The following is a 20,671-nucleotide window of genomic DNA, read 5'->3' on the forward strand; positions in this document are numbered from 1 at the left end:
TAATTAAAAATACTGTATCCGTGTAAATAGCTTTGTAAATGCCACATATTATGTGATGTTTTTCTAGAAGTTAAGAATGGGTATAGTAAGTTATCCTTAAAAGCTAACATTCAACATCGAGGAATTTTTTGTAGACCCATGAAAGAGAGACAACCCCACCATACATTGCGTTGTTATAGCTCAAGCGGATTAGGCAGTGTTTTCGATTAAAGCTCCTAGCCAGCGTTATTTTTTCCGACAACATCATTATATTTCAACCAATTTACACAAAACCTTAACAAGTTTTATACTTAAACCTTCCTCAAGGATCACTCTATTGATAGATGAAAGTCGTATGAAAATCCGTTCAGTGGTTTTTAGTTTTGGAGTAGTTTTATAAGATGTAGTGAATTGTCGTTTTCCCCTAGACTTGCGGACGCTAGGTTACGTGACAGTCGTGCATATAGCGAATATATCATTTTTATTAATTGATCGATCCTTATATTTTTGTTACTTCATATTGGACTTATGCTATGATTATATACTCTGTTGTTATGTTTTCTTGGATATGTAGACACGCGGTAGCGTGTCCAGCCAAGTTCAAAGAAAAAATAACTGGCAACGCAACCGTGTGTAATATTACACGAACCATTTCGAGCTACTTTCGACCCCTTCACAACTTGAAACCTATTTAACCTACACACATGGAATTTGGCACACCTTTAGCTTGTCTAAAATACAAAATTTCATAGACGTAGCTCAATCAGTTATTGATATATTAATGTTTAAAAACCGGCATTTTTGTGACTGACTGACTTATAGATCAAAAACCTAATCCACTTCCAGGTGACCTAGAAAGTTGAAATTTGGCACCAAGGTAGGCTATTAGGTGTACATAGGGGAAAAATTCAATCAATTTCAAGATTTGACATGGCTAGTTTTTACTAACAAACCAAATTTTAGAAAAGTAAAATAGTCAAATATAATAAAATATAGCCTGTACGTAAAAACTAGCCAAGTCAAATCTTGAAATTGAATAACGTCCCAAGTCAAACAAATGCATTGTGTAAATAATTATCTGTTTAAATTTAAGATTAAATATATATTTTCTATCAAGCAACAAACATTGTGGTAGTGTCAAGAAACAAGAAATTGTTATATAAATTCATTTTAGAACGTTGCATATTCTTGTAACTAAAAATTCAGGATTTTCAACACGGAACTTGGCATCCAAATAGATCTCAATTATTTTGTAGGCTAAGACAACAACGACGCATTATCTTAATTTTATATTGAACTTGGCTGTCATTTCACATTTATGTTTTTGATGGGATTAGTGACACTTAATTCTAGTTCTAGTTTTAGTTTTAGTCTTATCATCAGGCTTCACTGAAAATCAGCGTCACGTATCAAGCTGAGGAAGACCTTTTAGCACAATTTTCTGTTCCTTTATATATTATTTTTTGTATAATGATTTATGTTCCTTTTATGCTAATAAATTCTTCTTATCTAATCTTGAGGGGCGAAACATACACAATGCGACCAAATTAAAAATACGTTTGAACATTCCTATTTCCTGATAACATACCAAAAACAACCTACGTAATTTGGTCGGGCTATTTATTGCCCACCATACCATACAAATATGGGGAAACTAGGGAATAAACAAATGTTTAAAGTGTGACAAGGACAAAAAATAATAACGCTTTCTCTACTACTCCTACTGAAAGATACATAAAACTATCAAGTTCTGTCAATTCCCCCCACTCATGCCCAATTCATACTAAATACTAGATTCATGATTTTGACATTTAAGTAGCGTGCTATTGATTATTACAGCGCGACATTACTGCCGGCTAACGTCAAAAAGGTCGAAAAATGTTGTATTAAATTTAACATTTGCGTCAGTAATGCAGTCTGAATCTGAACGTGACCTTAAGCAGATTTACATAAGTGCGCAACTCACGAGGGACATTCGGTTGTAAAATATTTTCTGGATATTTTATAATGACTCAATGTTGTAATGTATGGATAAGTGTTTTTTGCGTTAAATTATTAATTTTAACAGAAATTAACTAAATATTACAGGTACATAAAGAAAACGAGGCTACAGCACCTTTTAGTAATGGGCGTTTCGTGCGTTGTATACGATTTTCAGACTTTGACTGTCATTTCTGACTTTTATATTGCTTTAACGCAATAATACTTAACTGTAGTTTGTTCTGTACATAGTGTAGTGTTCATATTGTTTAATAGTTGTATGTAGTCTATTAGTTAGTCGTAATTTGTATTTCTTTGCAGATCGGATACTCCACCGAACACTGTCTATGACCGTAATAAGATTCATATACTAGCCGTGTCTTATCCAACCTCGACATTGGCAGAATCATCAACACCTTGATGGAGCCATAACACGAAAAATTGATTGATTGATTGGGTCCCATATATAAGGTGCTAACAAATTAGCTACCGATATTTTTACAGCTGGGGCCGATTTCTCGAACGGTATTAGACTAATATTATTAGTCCACGAACTGTCAATTCGTATGGGTTACCATGGCAACATACTAATAACATTACCGTTCTAACGGTGACTAATACCGTTCGAGAAATGGGCCCCAGATCGTGGACTAATAATATTAATCTAATACCGTTCGAGAAATGGGCCCATGTTTATTAAGGTTAGGCTGGATAGAAAATAATATAGACGACTAGAGGCTAAAAACTCTTTAATTATTATCACTACACCAATTAGCACCGATAACGGGACACTACATACGGACATGTCCATACAAAGCGACCCTTCTATTCCTTTGAGGGCCGGTTCAGACGGACTGCAACTCGACTGCAACTTGTATGGGAATGGGAACTGCACGTCGACGTTGCAGTTGGAGTGCAGTCGGCATCCAGTTCCCATACAAGTTGCAGTCGAGTTGCAGTCCGTCTGAACCGGCTCTGAACTGTAAGTACGGCAATAAGTCTCTCTCGCGTTGTCCCAGCTTTTTTCCACGGCTCAGGCAGAGGGGAAACTAGGACTTAATGGGATTATTCCGGTTTTCCCGCAAATTTTTTCCTTCACCGAAAAGCCACTGGCAAAAATCAAATGAAATATTGTACATAAGTTCCGAAAAACTCATTGGTATGAGCCGGGTTTGGAACCCGCAACTTCCGGATTGAAAGTCACGCTCTTACCTAGTGGTAAGTGGTGGCTACCAGCGCTCAATAATAAGTACTATTTATAATGATTACCTAAGGTAAAGGTAATGCCGATTCTGTCTTGACCGTCGGCAGGGTCGTAAACATCAGAAATTGTGACCACGATGTGGGCCCCTGATAAGGGCAATGCGGTCACTTAGGTTCGTAGACTACCTTTCACTCGATTCCGCATTGTAAACTACTCGTAGGTACCGTAAAACCACTCAACTTAGTACAATGTAACGAGACCGATACCAATATTACAGTTAGCGTATATACAAAATGATTTGCGTAACAGATTATCTTGTAATAATTTGAATAAACTTTGTTCCTTGTCTTTGTTAATTTGAATGATCTTAACACAAATCTACCTATGCTAAAGCTAACTTTAATTACTATTTTCATTTACTTTTTGCTTTGTTTACTTACCTAAATAAATGTTTTCTTTGATTTTGATCTAACCGAACGTACGTACATTTTTGATGATTTTCATTTCGGGAGAAAACGTTTTCCACTAACTAAATCATAACAAATTACTTTGATTTTGATGTGGATCGCTTCAGCAATTATTAATTCAGCGTAAGTGTAGACAATTCTGTGCGCAATTTAATCAAAATCCGTTAACTACAAACAGTTACGTGTTTGAGCAACAACGAGACGACGAGACGAGATGAGCAAGACGAGAAAAATGCAGTATATATACGCTCGTTCTCAGTTGTCTCGGGGTCTCTCATCGAGTGTGTACAGGCGGCATTAGGTGTAGACTCCTTGAGAGAGAACTTTGTATCATATTTGTTTGTATATGTTTCTGAACTTACTGCACCTTAAGAGCCACCCCACACTGACGTCTCCCGAGCGTCGGCGTCTCGTCAACTCAATGGCTGCTGCTCGACGCAACGCTGGCGCAGCGACGTCATTTGCCATAGGATATAAAAGATAGGCCTTTGTTTGGCCTAACTTTTTATATCCACCCATGCTCCATCTAGTGGATATGTAATTCGTACGTAGGTATATGACACGCGCCCACCACACTGCACAATCTGAAACAATTCCGTACAAATATTCTTTATTGAATACGAAAAAAATACGAGCATAAAATAAACTTTGATCTTATCGTTAGGGACCGATATCTCACTGAAATTCTTAGATTTAATGTCGAGTTGGTGGCAAACAAGCATAAGGACCGCCTGATGGAAAGTCAACGTATGGATGCTTGGAACCTTAATAATGCTGTAACGTGGTCGCTGCTGACACTTTAGAATCCTGTACATTGTTCAGTACCCCTAGTGTAAATAAATTCGATTTCGAAACGTGACATACGCGTTTGCGTTTAGTCTCATTTTGTATTGGATTTAGAAAGAGCGCGCCAAGCGGGACGTTTTGGAAACTCAAAATCCTATACAAAATGAGACTTAACGCAAACGCGTTCGTCACGTTATGATGTCGATCAAATTTACACTAGGGGTACTGATAATAAATAATATTTTTCTACTCGTCGACTGTAATGGTTGAATTAAGATTTCGTATACCAAACTATAATGTAATTTTCAATGAGAAATAAATGAATCTATCTATCTAATTGCTCCCTACTCAACTATAATAGTACATTACGATACAAGTGCGAAAAATAGGAAATTCGAAACGAGTGGCGATAAATTAAAACACGACCGAAGGGAGGAAGGGAGTGTTTTAAATCGACACGAGTTGCGAATTACCTATTCGCACATGTATCGTACAACGTTTTACAGTACATATGGCCCTTTAAATGTTCGACACAGTAACATAATATGCTACTTCTCGCACTAGTACTATAAAGTAGCCCCATATGTACTGTAAAATTTATTTCGATACGCTGTAGTCAACTATAAAAAAAATTGACCAATTACGTGCCGCCGCGCTCCCATAGAACGGGGTTGTTCGCGGATTTATGTATTTTATCTACTTAGATACTTACCAATTTTCATTACTTATTTAGGTTTTATAGTAAAAAAAAAAAATTGTTGATGTCTCGTAGAAAAAGTAATGTATACAATAGTGATATATATTGGAAATCAAGGTTTTCAATCTCGTCCCTCACTTAGGCAACTCAGCAAGCGTCATTGCCAAAACACGGTACTCGACTGAAAAGCTCTCTATTATAACACGATTGTATAAAATACTATTTAAATAAGCTATGTGTATCGTCCCAGAGTATTTTTTTCCTTGAACTTACGGTCAAAACGGAAAATCCAGAGAAAGTATAATAAAACCCCATTAATATTTACAAAAGACATTGTAATAAAATGCTTCTTACAATATATGTATACCGTTGAATAGTTATATTGTTGAAATCCGTTATTTATAATAATACACAAAAACCGTAACAGGACAAACTACCCTTATTGTCAAAAACAAAGGAACACCTCAGGCCGCCATTTTTAGGGTTCCGTAGCCAAATGGCAAAAAACGGAACCCGTATAGATTCGTCATGTCCGTCTGTCTGTCCGATTATGTCACCGCCATTTTTTTCCGAAACTATGTTTGCCATTTTGTTCAAACTTGGTAAGTAGATGTATTCTATGAACCGCATTAGGATTTTTACACAAACATAGAAAAAAAAACAATAAATTTTGGGGGTTCCCCATACTTAGAACTGAAACTCGAAAAATCTTTTTTCATCAAACCCATACATGTGGGGTATCTATGGATAGGTCTTTTAAAATGATATTGAGGTTTCTAATATCATTTTTTTCTAAACTGAATAGTTGGCGCGAGAAACACTTCCAAAGTGGAAAAATTTGTGCCCCCCCCCCCCCCCCCTCTAACTTCTAAAATAACAGAATGAAAAATCTATAAAAAATATATGATATACATTACCATGAAAACTTCCACCGAAAATTTGTTTGAACGAGATCTAGTAAGTAGTTTTTTAATACGTCATAAATGGTACGGAACCCTTCATGGACGAGTCCGACTCGCACTTGGCCGCTTTTTTTCTTGAATCAGTTAATATTTGGATGTTAACTGTTATTTGTTTATGTTTATAACAGGAAGATTACGTTTCGGTTTCGGCACTTTTTACATGACTGCCCAAAAAAAGGAGCGTACGCATTGTTTTTTGTACATTATACAACGTGTCTCTACCCTCTGGACAAAGATGAATAGGACGTATCGATTAGGATATTTCTAACCTATGTACGGTCAACCAATTTGATTCCTAGGCCACTATAGAACCATGTCATAATGACTTCTACGACAGTGCTTATTGAGTGATGCATGTCATGTATAGAGTAGTTAAGCGACAAGGTTCTATAGTGGTCTAGGATTCAAATTGGTGGACTGACAAAGTCTGATTCCAAACGCCACAGTAGGTATTCACGGAGAAATTAATGATTTACGATTTAATACATTGGAACAGCCTGTATGTAGATACCCGGTAATTAAAGAGTATATCATGTCACTAGTGTACAGTGTGCTCTGTGTGCTCCTATTTACGAGTATTAATGATTTATTTGAATTAATTTAACTTTAATTTTTTTATGTTTATCTAAGGGGTCATCCATTAATTACATCACACGAAATTCTAGGTTTTTTGACCCCTCCCCCCTCCTTGTCACACTTGGTCACATTTAGCAAACCCCTCCCCCCCTGGTGTGACGTCACATTTTCGGCAATTTTTTTCAACAAAATCGGCCAATCGAATTAAGTTCTATTAATATTTTATCAAAATATTTTGGGCAAAAGAAATGTTAGTAATTATAACACGAAAGAAAATTAATCACATAAAACGATTATCGTTTCATAAACTCGTTATTTAATTGTACAGCGAATAAAAAAATTGAAATAAACACTAATGAAGTTAAAGTGACGTCACAAAGTTTGTGACTCCCCCCTCCCCCGTGTCACAACATGTCACATTTTCCTGACCCCCTCCCTCCCCCTAAACGTGTGATGTAATTAATGGATGACCCCTAATCTAATTATTTACCATATTAGAACATTCCTGAGAATAAACTCTACTCTCCTACAGGAGATCTCGGGCAATGTCCAGTGAGTAGAGACACTCTTCTTCCTCGGGTTATCCCGGCATTTTGCCACGGCTCATGGGAGCCTAAGGTCCGCTTGAAAATTAATCCCAATATTCTGCGTAGGCACTAGTTTTTTAGTTTTTACGAAAGCGACTGCCATCTGACCTTCCAACCCAGAGGGTAAACTAGGCCTTGTTGGGGTTCGTCCGATTTCCTCACGATGTTATCCTTCACCGAAAAGCGACTGGTAAATATCAAATTATATTTGAACCTGATTTGATGAATTTGAGGGGCTTGAACCTGCGACCTCGGGATTGCAGTCGCACGCTCTTACCGCTAGGCCACCAGCGGTTCAGAGATTACAGACAAGTTGTAGATAAATAGATACTTATACTATCAAGCGATTTTTATATTAGTTGCCCTCCTATATGTATAATAGAAAAAAACTAAGACCATAAATCCCTAAATAATTTACCTACTTACATAATACCTGTCCTCTGATAATTCCCACGCCAGAACAATCCACAATGGATCCGTTCCGATATTGATGGCGCCGTTCGGCCGTTATTGTAAACATTCATTACCATAACGGAAACAGTAAGGCTCGACATGTTTTTTTATTACATTTTTTATGCAGAAGAAGCAAGCTTGAGGGATAATTATTATTATAACAGAACATTTGCTGCTGTTCTCTTAGAAGACTACGTAATTTCTTATCAATCGCCACTAAAATTGTGCTTGCTCAATATCTTCTTCCGATCCTTGATTACGCCGACATATCCTATCTAGATCTTACTGAAGATCAACTAAATAAGATTGAGCAAATTCAAAATCTCTGTATTCGGTTTATATTTGTGTTGCGTAAATTTGACCACGTTTCTCATTTTCGCGAGCAACTCAAATGACTCCCAATCCGGTATCGTCGTAACCTTCATATTCTCTGCCTTCTTTATAGTGTACTCTTTAATCCTACTGCTCCCCGTTACCTCAAAGAACTCTTCAGTTATTTAAGTATTTAAATTCTAGTAGATCCTCACAAAATTTGCTTCTCTCTGTCCCTCCTTCCTTCTCAAAATTTTTATAATTGTTCTTTCAAATTTCGCCTGTGGAACTCTCTTCCTATAGAATTAAGATGCGCTCAATCCCTAGATATTTTCAAATCCCATCTTAAATACTAGGTACTATCTGTCCCTTCCTTAGTGTCTCTGGTCGCGTTACTGGCAATCAAACTTGGCTACGATTTATAGTATTGTAAACGTATATATGTCTGTATTATATATGTATGTATATAAGTATTGTTATATTGTGGTAGATTTTGTATTTATAAGTTTTTTCTTTAGAGCTATGTAGTTTCCAATCTAGTTTTTTGCACCTAAATAGTTAACTATTATTATTATCATTTCTCCACTATCTAAAGTTTGTCTAGTAGATATAGCTCTTTAGCGATAAGACCGCCTGTTGTCACCTCTGTCTTCATGTATTATGTATATCTCTCTGCAAATGTTATTTTAAGGTTGTGCAAAGAGTATTTGTAACATTTTGACGAAGATAATATGTAGGCTTGCTACGACTAGCAGTGTCAAACTGATATATTCGCTAACGTCTGCGTAACATACTTAATTGCGTAACTCACTAATATGCGAATACGAGCAGGATGCTTACAAAGTAAGTTACGCACATGCTAGCGATGGTAGAAGAGCCGACTGCGAAATTTCGTACCGACTTGATACCGCGATGAAATACACAATGTTTTCCCATAAAAGTAATGCTAAATCCGAATTTGATAGTCTGCCACGGCGTAAGTAGTAAATAGTTTGTTCGTATGTGGGAGGCAGAGCGAGTCCCAGATAGTTTTAAGGTGTCTCGCATACAGGCTCTTTATAAAAACAAAGGTCACCGATCTAATTGCAACTCTTACCGCGGTATTTCACTTTTGTCATAATCTGAAAAGGTCTTAGCCAGAACACTGCTAAACCCAATTTGGTTTCCGACCTGACAGAGGCACCTGCGATTCTATCTTCAGCATGCGTCAACTGCAAGAAAAAAGCAGGGAACAAGGCCGTCAGTTCAAGGCTCTGTTTTGTTGACTTGGAGAAAGCGTATGACAGTGTGCCTCGCGAAGCCCGTTGGTTGGTACTCAAGAAACTGGGATGCTCGGAGAAGTTTGTAAGACTTCTGATACTCCTGCATGACGACATATAGTGCTGCGTCGCGGTAGACGGTGAGCAGTCAGATTTCTTCTCCGTTACCTGTGGGGTGAAACAAGGGTGTGTCCTAGCCCCTACACTATTCGCTTTATACTTTGCAGTTGTAGTCAAGGAAGTCTTACAAACAGTTTCCGAAGGCAGTATTATAAACAATATCGATACGCTTTCGTACCGATGCCAGTGTTTTTAATTTGGCCAGATTTAGGGCGCGAACGAAAGTGTCACATACATTGATCACAGAGATCATGTATACTGACAATCTGTGGTTTCTTGCAGAATCCCCAGATAGCCTGCAACAGCTGATGTCTGTTTTTTACCAAGCCTGCTGCAAGTTCGGCCTCAAAATTGATGTCTAAAAGACGGAGGTGATGTCTTTGGACTCGTATGGTGACGAGACACTAGCCGTACAGCTTGGTGAGTACGTGCTGAAGCAGGTCAGCAAATTCCGTTATCTGGGGAGCACTATAACATCGAACTGTGACCTTGACGCTGAGATCAGCAGCAGGATCGGTGCTGCAGCTGCAGCGTTTGGGAAACTAGTTTCGAACGTCTTCTGCTCGCACGATTTAAAACTGGCCAAAAAAAATCTGTATACATGGCGATCGTGCTGCCAAACCTTTTATACTCTTCCGAGACGTGGTGCCTGTACCTTCATCATATTCGTACCTTAGACCGGTTCAACCTCAAATGCTTGCGTAAGATAATGAACGGAATCAGATGGTCTGATCGAGTACGATGTACCGAAGTTCTGCGACGAGCCAAGGTCGGTGGAATAGAGGCTTACCTAATGCATTGATAGCTACGGTGGTGTGGTCACGTATCGCGTATGGCGGAGAAGAGTGTAGCGAAGCGCATCTTTTATTTTGAACTAGAGGAGGGGAGGGAGGAAGCGGAAACTTGGCGGACAACTCCTCCGATACAATGATGTTCAGAAACGACACATGAAAAGATGGTAATATTTTGAGCCCTCTCAGTGGGAAGGTTTGGCAGCACATCGTCCTGAATGGTGCAGGCTGGTGCAAAGCAATGTGCGCGATTTCGAGGAGCAGCGTAAAACTGACCTCGACGCTAAACGCGACGAGCTAAAAACACGCCAGCCTGCGTCCATTCACTACCACTACGTAGCTGGTGTCCTCACGTGCCCTCAATGTGCACGGGGGTTCACCTCGAAGATCGGCTACGTCAGCCATCTTTGGGCGCATGAGCGCCGAGCTAACTAGGAGTCTAAGTAGTCGCCATGGTTGAAATCGGCCGGAAGGATCATCATCATTCCACGTTACGTTTCACGTAAACCATTGCGGCTGTGTCTCTGTTAAAACTTACCCCCATTTTTTCCGTTATCTGTGATTTTTTAGTGGAAAATACGAATGTTAACGATTTGACTACATTTTAACTGGGGCTTTAATCAATCAGCTATTATGAAAGAGGTTAAAACGAGCTCAGCACGAAAATCAGGCTCTAAAATCCATTTATTTTATAATGATCACAAGAAATACGCATATTCTTAACACATACTAAGCCATAAAGTTGTCGACCCTAAAATGATTTATCTATGCTTGCCTTTATTAAATACGTTTTACAGCCATTTCACCTACCTGCATCATACATTCCACAATATGTCCAAAATCTCCCGCTATTACATCGCATACGCACATGAAAAACGGGTCCACTTTAGGAAAAAACATGCGAAAAATCCCCCTTACCGTTAAACACTCTGTAATTTGTCCCAAGCACAAGCATGCACATATTTGATGGATGCGGCACTTCAAGAGATGAATTATACCGGGTGTTTCCGGTAACACTAGCAAATAATTAAACCATATATTGTACTCCTAAAACGATATAACTTTTGATGAACAACTTTTGAAAATTATGAAATCTTTAAAATACGCCAAGTTTCAAAATACAATTTACATTATATATAAAATTATGATAAGACAACTAAAACTAAAAAATCCCTAAAAACTACCTTCTAAGCGTAGGCCCCTTACAGTAAAATAAAAGTTCTTAAAGTCATACAATAAAACCTTTTATAATGTTCTTTGAAATCTTTAGATTTTATCTTTTTCATACAAATTTAATATCATTTTCAATGTACGCTGACATCAGTGTGTTTGACATTGCTTGTCACGCTTTAAACGTAACAAAATTTGCAATACATTGCGTCTTAGAATTAACCTTTCGTATGCTTAGGAGCAGATCTGCTCCATATATATTCAACCAAATTCAACTTAAACATGAAGATGGCATTGCTAAATAAATGGCAAATTTTTGACAGGCGCATACGAAAGGTTAACTTCAATGTGTAATAAAAATTAAAACATAAGTTATTTTTAAAAGTTGCTGAACAAATGTTGGTGAGTTTGAGGAGTACAGCCTACAGTTTAATTTATTGCTCCTGTAACAAGCAACACCCGGTATATCCATGTGCAAAACACCACTCTATCCTTCTTTAAATTAAAGATTCATTTATTGTATAGGATGTGCAAAGTTAATGACAAATTCGTGCTTTATTATTAGCGCTGTACGTTTCCGTCACGTCAATTTGGATGAAATATCGTTGTTGTGTGTATATTTCAACGAGTTTCTGGATGGTTTGAAAACAATATTGAATAAAAAACTACACTATTGAATAAATGGTAGTTGGCGCTGTTGTGATAGCCATGCACTATTTTTACGCACAATTATATATTTTACTTAGTTACTTCTCGAACTAATATACTAACCCGAGCAAGCGAAAGATTCCAAAATTGAACCACGAATGTAGTGAAAGAGCGAAAAGTGGAATCTTAAGCGTTGTGAGGGTTTCAAGCCTCGAGGGTTATACGAAGATTGCTACCGACTGCAACACATTTTTTTACTACATCAACGCGAGGAACATACTAACTGTAAAATATTACATATTAAAGCCAAGTGAATGCTATTATATTTTAATATTTATCAGTCAAAATTATTATTCAACTAGTCAATGCCACCAGCCACCAGCCACCATGAGCAATCAACTCAAAATTTGGTTCAAATTACATTGCCACTCTTGTTGATAAAATGCAACTTTCTCATCAGTTTTTGAAGCTGTTGTGGTGAAAAAACTATTATTTTAAACACACCGAACTCCTCTTCTAACATCCTGGTCCCCAAATATCTGCGACATAGTAGACCAGCCAACTGCCCCGAGACGCGCGCCAAAAAACAAACCGAACACAACAAACTATGGACTTAATCATTTCTCAAAACCTGAACCTCAACAACTGAAGCGCAACCTTCTTTTACATCTGTCAGACTATCTGCTAAACAAACATCAACCGTATTTTAAACGATTAAAGCTTACAGTTACGTTTCGGAGCAGAAAATGTATGTTTGCGCTGTGCAGGCGCTCGGATGAAATTACAAAGTTAATTTACAGTTGAAAAAAATAAAGTTATTCGAAAGTAGACTGTATTATAAAGGAATAGGATTGTTAAATAATTGAGTGGTGATAAAGTAGTGGTGGTGAAAGTAATACAATTTGGGCCCGCCTCAGTTTTTCGCTTTGGGTGGAGTTTTTAGTGACCCCTCCTTAGTAATGAGAAAATTGTCGTTAATGTTTGCATCCCACTTTTACATGTCATTTGTTGGTTTTGGAGTAATCAACGTCATGTTACTGACATGCATCTGCTCAGAATCACGTGCCCTTTCGGTTCTGACAGAAAAAAAAAATATTTTACAGTACATATGGTGCAACTTTACCGCACTAGTGCGAAAATTAGCATATTACGTTACTATGTCGAACATTTAAAGGGCCATATGTACTGTAAAACGTTGTACGATACATGTGCGAATAGGTAATTCGCAACTCGTGTCGATTTAAAACACTCCCTTTGGTCATGTTTTAATTTATCGCCACTCGTTTCGAATTTCCTATTTTTCGCACTTGTATCGTAATGTACTATTATAACCTATAACCTTCATAGAGTGTAAACTTTATAACGAAAGTCGATACAGTGAAATTAAAAATAGTAGATTGTTAACCAAAGGATGAAATGGTCCCTTTCACAAAGTAAAATACAAGTGCATTAAAAAAAACTTCAGTAGTACTTCTTGAGGGTACTTTCAATTAACAATGTATATACGTCCCACTCCTCTCATGTTCTTGAGCTACGCTAGCCCAATGCGGGTTGGAGATAAAAGATAAGATAAGAGAGATAAGAGATAATTTATTTGTAAAACATGAGTGAGTGTACATACACGTAGTGATCTTATATTTACAATAATGTCCGTCATGTTTTGCCCCTCGGCGTACAAATTATAAATTAAATAACTACACTAAATCCTTTAAAACTATCATCATTCAAAAGTCATTAATATTATAATAGCATTTTTCCAAAAAAAAATCTCTCATCCTTTTCTTAAACATGTCAATATTACAATTCCTAATGTCTAATGGTATCTTATTAATCTTATTATATATTTTAGGCGCTAGACCAAATAAACTTTTCTTTAATAGAGCAGTATTGGCAGTTTGGCTTACTATCTTATCATTATCACGTGGTCTGAGATAGTTACATAAATGAATGAATTTTATTTCATAAACATCAATTTACATAGATTTCCTTAAATTAGAAACTCTGCTTCCTAAATAGGTATAACCTGTACTTTAGGGTAAACAGCGCTCCTCCCCAAAAATTTAGTTGCAGGAGATGTTTTATTTATATAAATTTTAGATAAAAATTGAAAAACTTTAGTATCATTAATACTGAGAAATTTAACTTATAAATCTAAACATGTGTATGTGTGTGTGTGTGTATGTGTGTATGTGTGTATGTGTGTGTTTGTGTGTGTATGCAAAAAAGAGAAAATGAATATGCAGAAATGTTCAAAAATAGTTAAGTAATTATGTTCATAATATCTTCAGTGTTTTCGTAATTTTGATGTAAAAGCCAGTCTGTAACAATATTTTTGCATTCCCTTTTAGTTTTGTCGTAAATATTTAGTGTTTTATTAAGTTTATTATAAATATACGGCCCATTAAAATCAAAGAATTTTCTGCTAAAGGCTGTGTTAAATTTTTTTGATCTTTTCCCAACATAGAACGCTCTACGACAATTATTTCTTACATGTTGTCTATTGTAGTCAAGTGTTGAGTGGTATTTGAGGGCTGCGCTTAGAATAAATAATTGTCTTACTGATAGGACTTTTGCAGTTTTATATAAGTATTCTGTAGGAGTTAAGAAAGGCAGAGAGTGCATAACTTTAAGTACGAAGCGTTGTGCTCTTTCCAGATGTATGAGAGTTGTTTTGGGAGCACCTCCCCAAGCTGAGATACAGTACGATATTAGCGATTGACACAATGCAAAATAAATACGTTTTACTAAGGAAATATCAGCGACATGTCTCACATTCTTAAATATATATATTAGCTTACGCACTCTTCCAGTTAGTCCTTCTATATGCGCACTGAAGTTTAATTGCGAATCAATTGTGACTCCAAGATATCTCATGGTATCGGTTTTGTCAATTGATTTACAGGAGCACATAACACCAAGAGGAATCGGGCACTCATGCGCTATCAGACGTAATTCGTTTGGAGGCTGGCCAGAAGCTCTGATAGAATGTGTAATATATTTGGTTTTATCTACATTTAGCGTTAGTATATTTTGTTTTAGCCAGTTAATTACAATATCTAATCCAGTCTGTGCACTAAAGAAAGCTTCTTTCCAGGATTTTTCTGCTACCAGGAGTACCGTATCATCCGCGTACGTTATAATTTTGGTTTTAGGGATAGCAAGTTGACACAAGTCGTTTATATAAATAAGAAAAAGCGTCGGCCCCAATATGCTTCCCTGTGGTACGCCAAACTTAATCGGGAGGTCTTTACTTATAGATTTCCCCATAGCCACGCATTGTCTTCGATTACTCAAGTAATCCCTGAATATATCCAGGGATTTTCCACGTATACCTACCGCTTCCATTTTATCTATTAGCTTGGGTATGTGAACCGAATCAAAGGCTTTGGCCAAATCCATAAATATTGATATGCATTTTTTTCTTTTGTCCAGGTTTTCAGATATAAAACTAGTGATTTCATGCACCGCATCATCCGTCGATTTACCTGAGCGGAAACCATATTGGTTAGGAGCTAGAATATTGAATTTTTCTAAGAATTTGGTTAGTCTAACGTTGAGTATACGTTCTAGAATTTTGGACATTGATGGTAGAATTGAAATTGGGCGATAGTTACTAGGCAATGTTTTTTTTCCGTTTTTGTAAATTGGCTTGACAAGAGATTTTTTTAGGGTTTCTGGGAATATACCTCGTGCTAGACATTTATTAAAAATGTGAGTCAGAATCGGAATAAAAATATTTTTATGTTCTTTGATAATGTAGTTTGGAATCAGATCCCATCCTACGGAACATTTGGTTCTTAACTTCATTATCAGATTGTCTACTTCCTTCTCGTCAGTGTCTAACATGACCATAGAATTTGTAAGTCTTTTTAATTTTGTGGGTGTTGTCATACAATTTGATTTGGATAGTATGTTTTCAGCTAGGGACCTCCCCACATTTACAAAGAAATCGTTTGTTTTATCAACTGCTTCCTCAGGTGTTTCATAGGCGGATAATAGGTCATTAACAGGGTTTTCAGTTTTGGTCGATCCTGTAATACTTTTTATGGTGTTCCATAAGAGTTTGCTACTTTTTCCTGCTTTATTAATTTCTTTTTTCTCATATTCTTGTTTGACCTTTCTTAGAATATTACAACAAAAATTTCTATATCTACGGTACGTTAGTTTTAATATTTCATTATTGGGCGAGTTTTTATGTTTGGTATGTAATCTGTCTCTGTTTCGTATGCACTTAAGAAGCCCTGGTGTGATCCATGGTTTGATGATAAATTTGCGTCGGGGTATATTATATGTTATTGTATGTTTTAATATCAGATTTTGTATTTGTTTAGTAAATAAGTTTAGTGCTAAATTTGGATCTTGTATACTGAGAAATTCATTAAAGTTAGTATTTTTTAAATCGTCGTCAAAAGACTTTTTTTGAAGTTTTGTACGCGTATGACTTTCGGAAGATTTTATTTCTTTGTCATGGAGGCATAGAAGTACAGATTTATGATCAGTGAGCGTTGATTGTATCACAACTGTTTGAGCTGTTATTTTTGATCGCAGTATGACATGGTCCAGACAAGCCTGGCTCTCGTCGCGTGTACTATAATTATGACAAGGTAAAAGTCCGTGAGACGCAAGCAAATTTAGATACTGGCCAGCACGTGAGTCCAGTTCGTTGTTTAATATATTAATATTGATGTCACCTATAATAGCAAGATTTTGGTGACTACGCAAATTAAGTAGAACATTATTCAGAGACGATAAAAAGTTTTGTATGTCATAGTAAGATGGAGATCTGTATATTGTTATTAAAGTATATTTAGAGTTTATTTTTAATACTAGGCAGTTGGAATCCTGAAAGGTAGGCTCTTCGAATTCGATCCTGAGATAAGATTTGGCATAAACAACAATTCCGTCATTTTGGTTATTGAAATTCTTGCTTATAAAATAATTATAACCCTCTAGTACCGGAATTATCGGCGCACACGAGAGCCAACATTCGGTGAGCACAATTATGTCACATACGAAGTCAAGCCGCGTAAGAAGGACGATGAGATCTGAGAAATTTTTGTTAATGCTACGTATGTTTTGGGTTAGGATTTTGAGTGACGATGGTTGAATTTGCGCTTTACAGGACTCAATATCAGAGATAAGCGATTTTGATACCGATATATGGTCTAAATCTTGTAAAATATCATTTATTTCATTCACTTTTGTAGAAAAAAGGCAAAGTGTCTTTTATAAGAAGATGCATAATTGTTGATAAAGGTGGGAACGATGGCTTTATATTGTGTATTTGTATATGTGGAATGGCTATGGATTAATGTGTGTGTATATTGATAAAAATAAGTGTAACATTTTAGAGATAGTGTGATTACATACATATGGGATAGAGGTGAGTAATGTTTGTGTGACTTAAAACTAGTACAATTATATATTGGCAAATTAAATAATAACATTAGTAACTTAAAGACTAGTCATTTCGGGATAGAGATATTTTTAAGATCGGCCTCACTATTAATTTTTATGGGTTTCTGATTTTCAGCCTTGCGTAAGTAAATTGCACCGCGGTATGACCATGCGTATACTAAACCATGGTTCTTGACGAACTGTCTTGCTGCGTACAGTAACTTTTGTCCATTTCGTGTGAGGGCTTCCGAGACGTAGATTGGAGTTTTGGCATCGTTGAGCTTCAGGTGGCTTCCATTTAACTTATCTGAATTTTTCTTGCCTTTGTTAAATTGTAGAACAGCGTCTACCACCTGTTCTTTTTTGATAACCGATGTGAATTCAGCAAACATCGTTTTCTTGTCTTCCACTTTGGATTTGATCGTAAATATATCTTTTATATCTGCATCCTTTATTTCCACTTTAATAGCTTGTCCCATGTGCTTAACTATTTCACATAATTTTTCTTTTGTTTCATGTTGATTGTCTCCCGTCAACTGCTTTGGTAGATTTCTGATTTCGATAGCAGGTCCTTTTAATTTCCTTTCAAGTAACTCGACTTTTTCCTCCAGCTCTTGGATATGTTTTTTATCCTTTATTTTGTCTTCTTTCAGCTCTTTAACGGTTTCAAGTATTTCATCATATCTTTGTGACAAAAAGTCTACTGTCTTTGAAATCCCGTCATTTTGTTTCTCAATTTTCGAGACTGAGTCCTGCAGGTCTTTGAAGCGGGCCGCCTGATCACGTGAGAAGGTGTCGAACATGCTCCTCATTTGTCCCATTATTGTTTCCATATTACCAGAGTTGCTGTCTTCATAGAACTTTCTTTTGAAACGCCGCTGGAATGTCGTATCGTCAGAGGTGCCTTCCGTACCCGGTCGGGCGGAATCATGCTCGTTCGTGGCCGGATTATTCAATTCATCAACTGCACCCGGGGCCTGTACAGATTCCATCTCTGCAGTTTTTTTACCTGTATGAGGAATTTCAAAAGTCGAAGCTGACGACGATTTAGTTTGCGGCGGCGTGCGTTTTAGTGGTGACATTTTGAGCGGTTGTGTAGGTCGAGGAGTAGAGGTACCAGGATCGCATAAAAATATGAAGGTACAGAGGTTCAGAGTACTTAGGTTTCTGACTTATCGAATATAATATAACCAGTATGCCTTGAGCTATGCAGTTCTTAATTCTTATCAGGAGTCTAAGTTAATTGGTACCTATCGATGATTTCATACAAAATTTCTTTCCGTCCAGTTTACTGAGATACCTGGGTCTATGTTAGCTGGTCGCTATCGACGAATTCATATAAATTTTCTTTCCGTCCAGTCTAGTGAGACCCCTTGCTCCTGCGCATCACAGAAATAGTTTCGTCTCTTTTTTTATAGTAATTCGGCGTGGCAATGGTGACAAAGAGGCGAATACATAAAGTCAAGATGTGCCACTCACTATTAGGGTCCGTCTGGTTCCATTTTGCACTCTTCGACTTCTGCGCTCCTATTATTTCGCACTGATTTAATTTATGAAAATTTTAATTTATTTTAAGTAAAATGAATAAATACAGTTCTCAAAGCGTCCGTTCTGTTACGGGGTCCGAGGGGAAGAGGAGATGGTGTATCGATCAGGATTATTTTTGACGAATAATGCTACTTCATAAATATAAATGCAGGGAAATGTCAATAATATATTGTTATTACTTAAGTTTATTTCTGACGATCACAATATAGATTCTTATAAATTGACATTACTAGGTACTGTAATCATATGTTGTGAAATAAATAAATCTAAATCTAAATCTATCTTGTTGGAGACTTCACATACATCTTTGAATTTTTTCGCGCATGTAAGCAGGTTTCCTCACCATGTTTTCCTTCACCGAATAGCTAGTGGTGAATGATATTCCGTTTATATGTTCCGAACAACTCATTGGTACGCGCCAGGATTTTGAACCCGCGACCTCCGGATTGAAAGTCCGACGTCATATCCACTAGGCCATCACCCCTTAAAAGATAAAATAAAATAACAATCATTTATTTCTGACCACAGAAATCCACATAAGCCGATTCCGGTATTTCTATCATAGTTTCTGAGATACATGGTCAGATTTGACGATATGCGCTTATTTCGCCAGGCAAAAGACATAATTGGACATCCGTCTTTTACCATAATTTTAAATACATAAATAAAAATATTAAAATCAATACGTATTATAAGTCATTATTACACACATTGACTAAGACCTACAGTAAGCTCAATAAAGCTTGTGTTGTGACCCATGACTCAGGAACATACTTATATGTATATTCGTGCTCATCACTCAAATAAATGCCTTTACCATGATTTGTACCCAGGACCCTATATATAGGCCACTATAATTTTAGTAATTTTACATAGTTCGACCTAGTCCTAGACGCGGCGCTAGACGACCAGGGGCCCATTTCTCGACCGGTATCAAACTAATATTATTAATCCACAGGCTTTCGAATCGTATGGGTTTCCATGACAACACACTAATAATATTAGACTAATATGGTTCTAGAAATGGGCCCCTGGGGCCCATTTCTCGAACGGTATTAGAGTAATATTATTAGTCCACGAACTGTCAAATCGTATGGGATGGTAGCCCATTAGTATTAGTAGCAACACACTAATAATATTAGACTAATATGGTTCTAGAAATGGGCCCCTGGGGCCCATTTCTCGAACGGTATTAGAGTAATATTATTAGTCCACGAACTGTCAAATCGTATGGGATGGTAGCCCATTAGTATTAGTAGCAACACACTAATAATATTAGACTAAGACCGTTCGAGAAATGGGCCCGTGCTATCTCTGCTAGGTACCAGGACCCCTAGTGTACATTTATTCGATAGCGTGACGTGACGTATGCGTTTGCGTTAATTTTGTATGGGATTTAGAAACAGCGCGCCAAGCGGAACGTTTTGGAAACTCATAATCCCATGTGAAATTAGACTTAACGCAAACGCGTACGTCACGTTTCGCTATCGAATAAATTTACACTAGGGGTACTGAATGACACATTGTATTTGCCTAGCTATTTTGTACCACTATATCTATAGTCTATAGTAGATATTTGAGCCTCATCCTACGCGTGACAGTGACGTGTCTATTAGAAGTAAGAGGATTAAAAAGGGACGGATGCAAGCCATATGATCTAGCGTTCTACGACTTCTACGAGGCCGATTTGAACTTACAAATCGTCTTAACCATAGAGATGAGAGGAACGCTTCTA

At 37.0% G+C, this 20,671-nt stretch overlaps 1 protein-coding gene across 1 annotated transcript; it reads right to left on the bottom strand.

Moving 5' to 3' along the window:
- Nucleotides 1-17,150: 17,150 nt before the first annotated feature.
- On the bottom strand, nt 17,151-19,022 carry LOC133532940 (uncharacterized). Its single transcript, XM_061871815.1, has one exon. It carries the CDS (start codon nt 18,468-18,470, stop codon nt 17,457-17,459), a length of 1,014 nt encoding a protein of 337 aa, XP_061727799.1. The 5' UTR covers nt 18,471-19,022; the 3' UTR covers nt 17,151-17,456.
- Nucleotides 19,023-20,671: the final 1,649 nt, after the last annotated feature.

This window comes from Cydia pomonella, chromosome 28, assembly GCF_033807575.1.
Source record: "Cydia pomonella isolate Wapato2018A chromosome 28, ilCydPomo1, whole genome shotgun sequence".
In the NCBI taxonomy this organism is placed as follows: domain Eukaryota; kingdom Metazoa; phylum Arthropoda; class Insecta; order Lepidoptera; family Tortricidae; genus Cydia; species Cydia pomonella.

Excerpts from the sequence above, each read along its gene's own strand:
- LOC133532940 (XM_061871815.1), bottom strand. The coding sequence starts at position 18,470 with ATGTCACCACTAAAACGCACGCCGCCGCAAACTAAATCGTCGTCAGCT.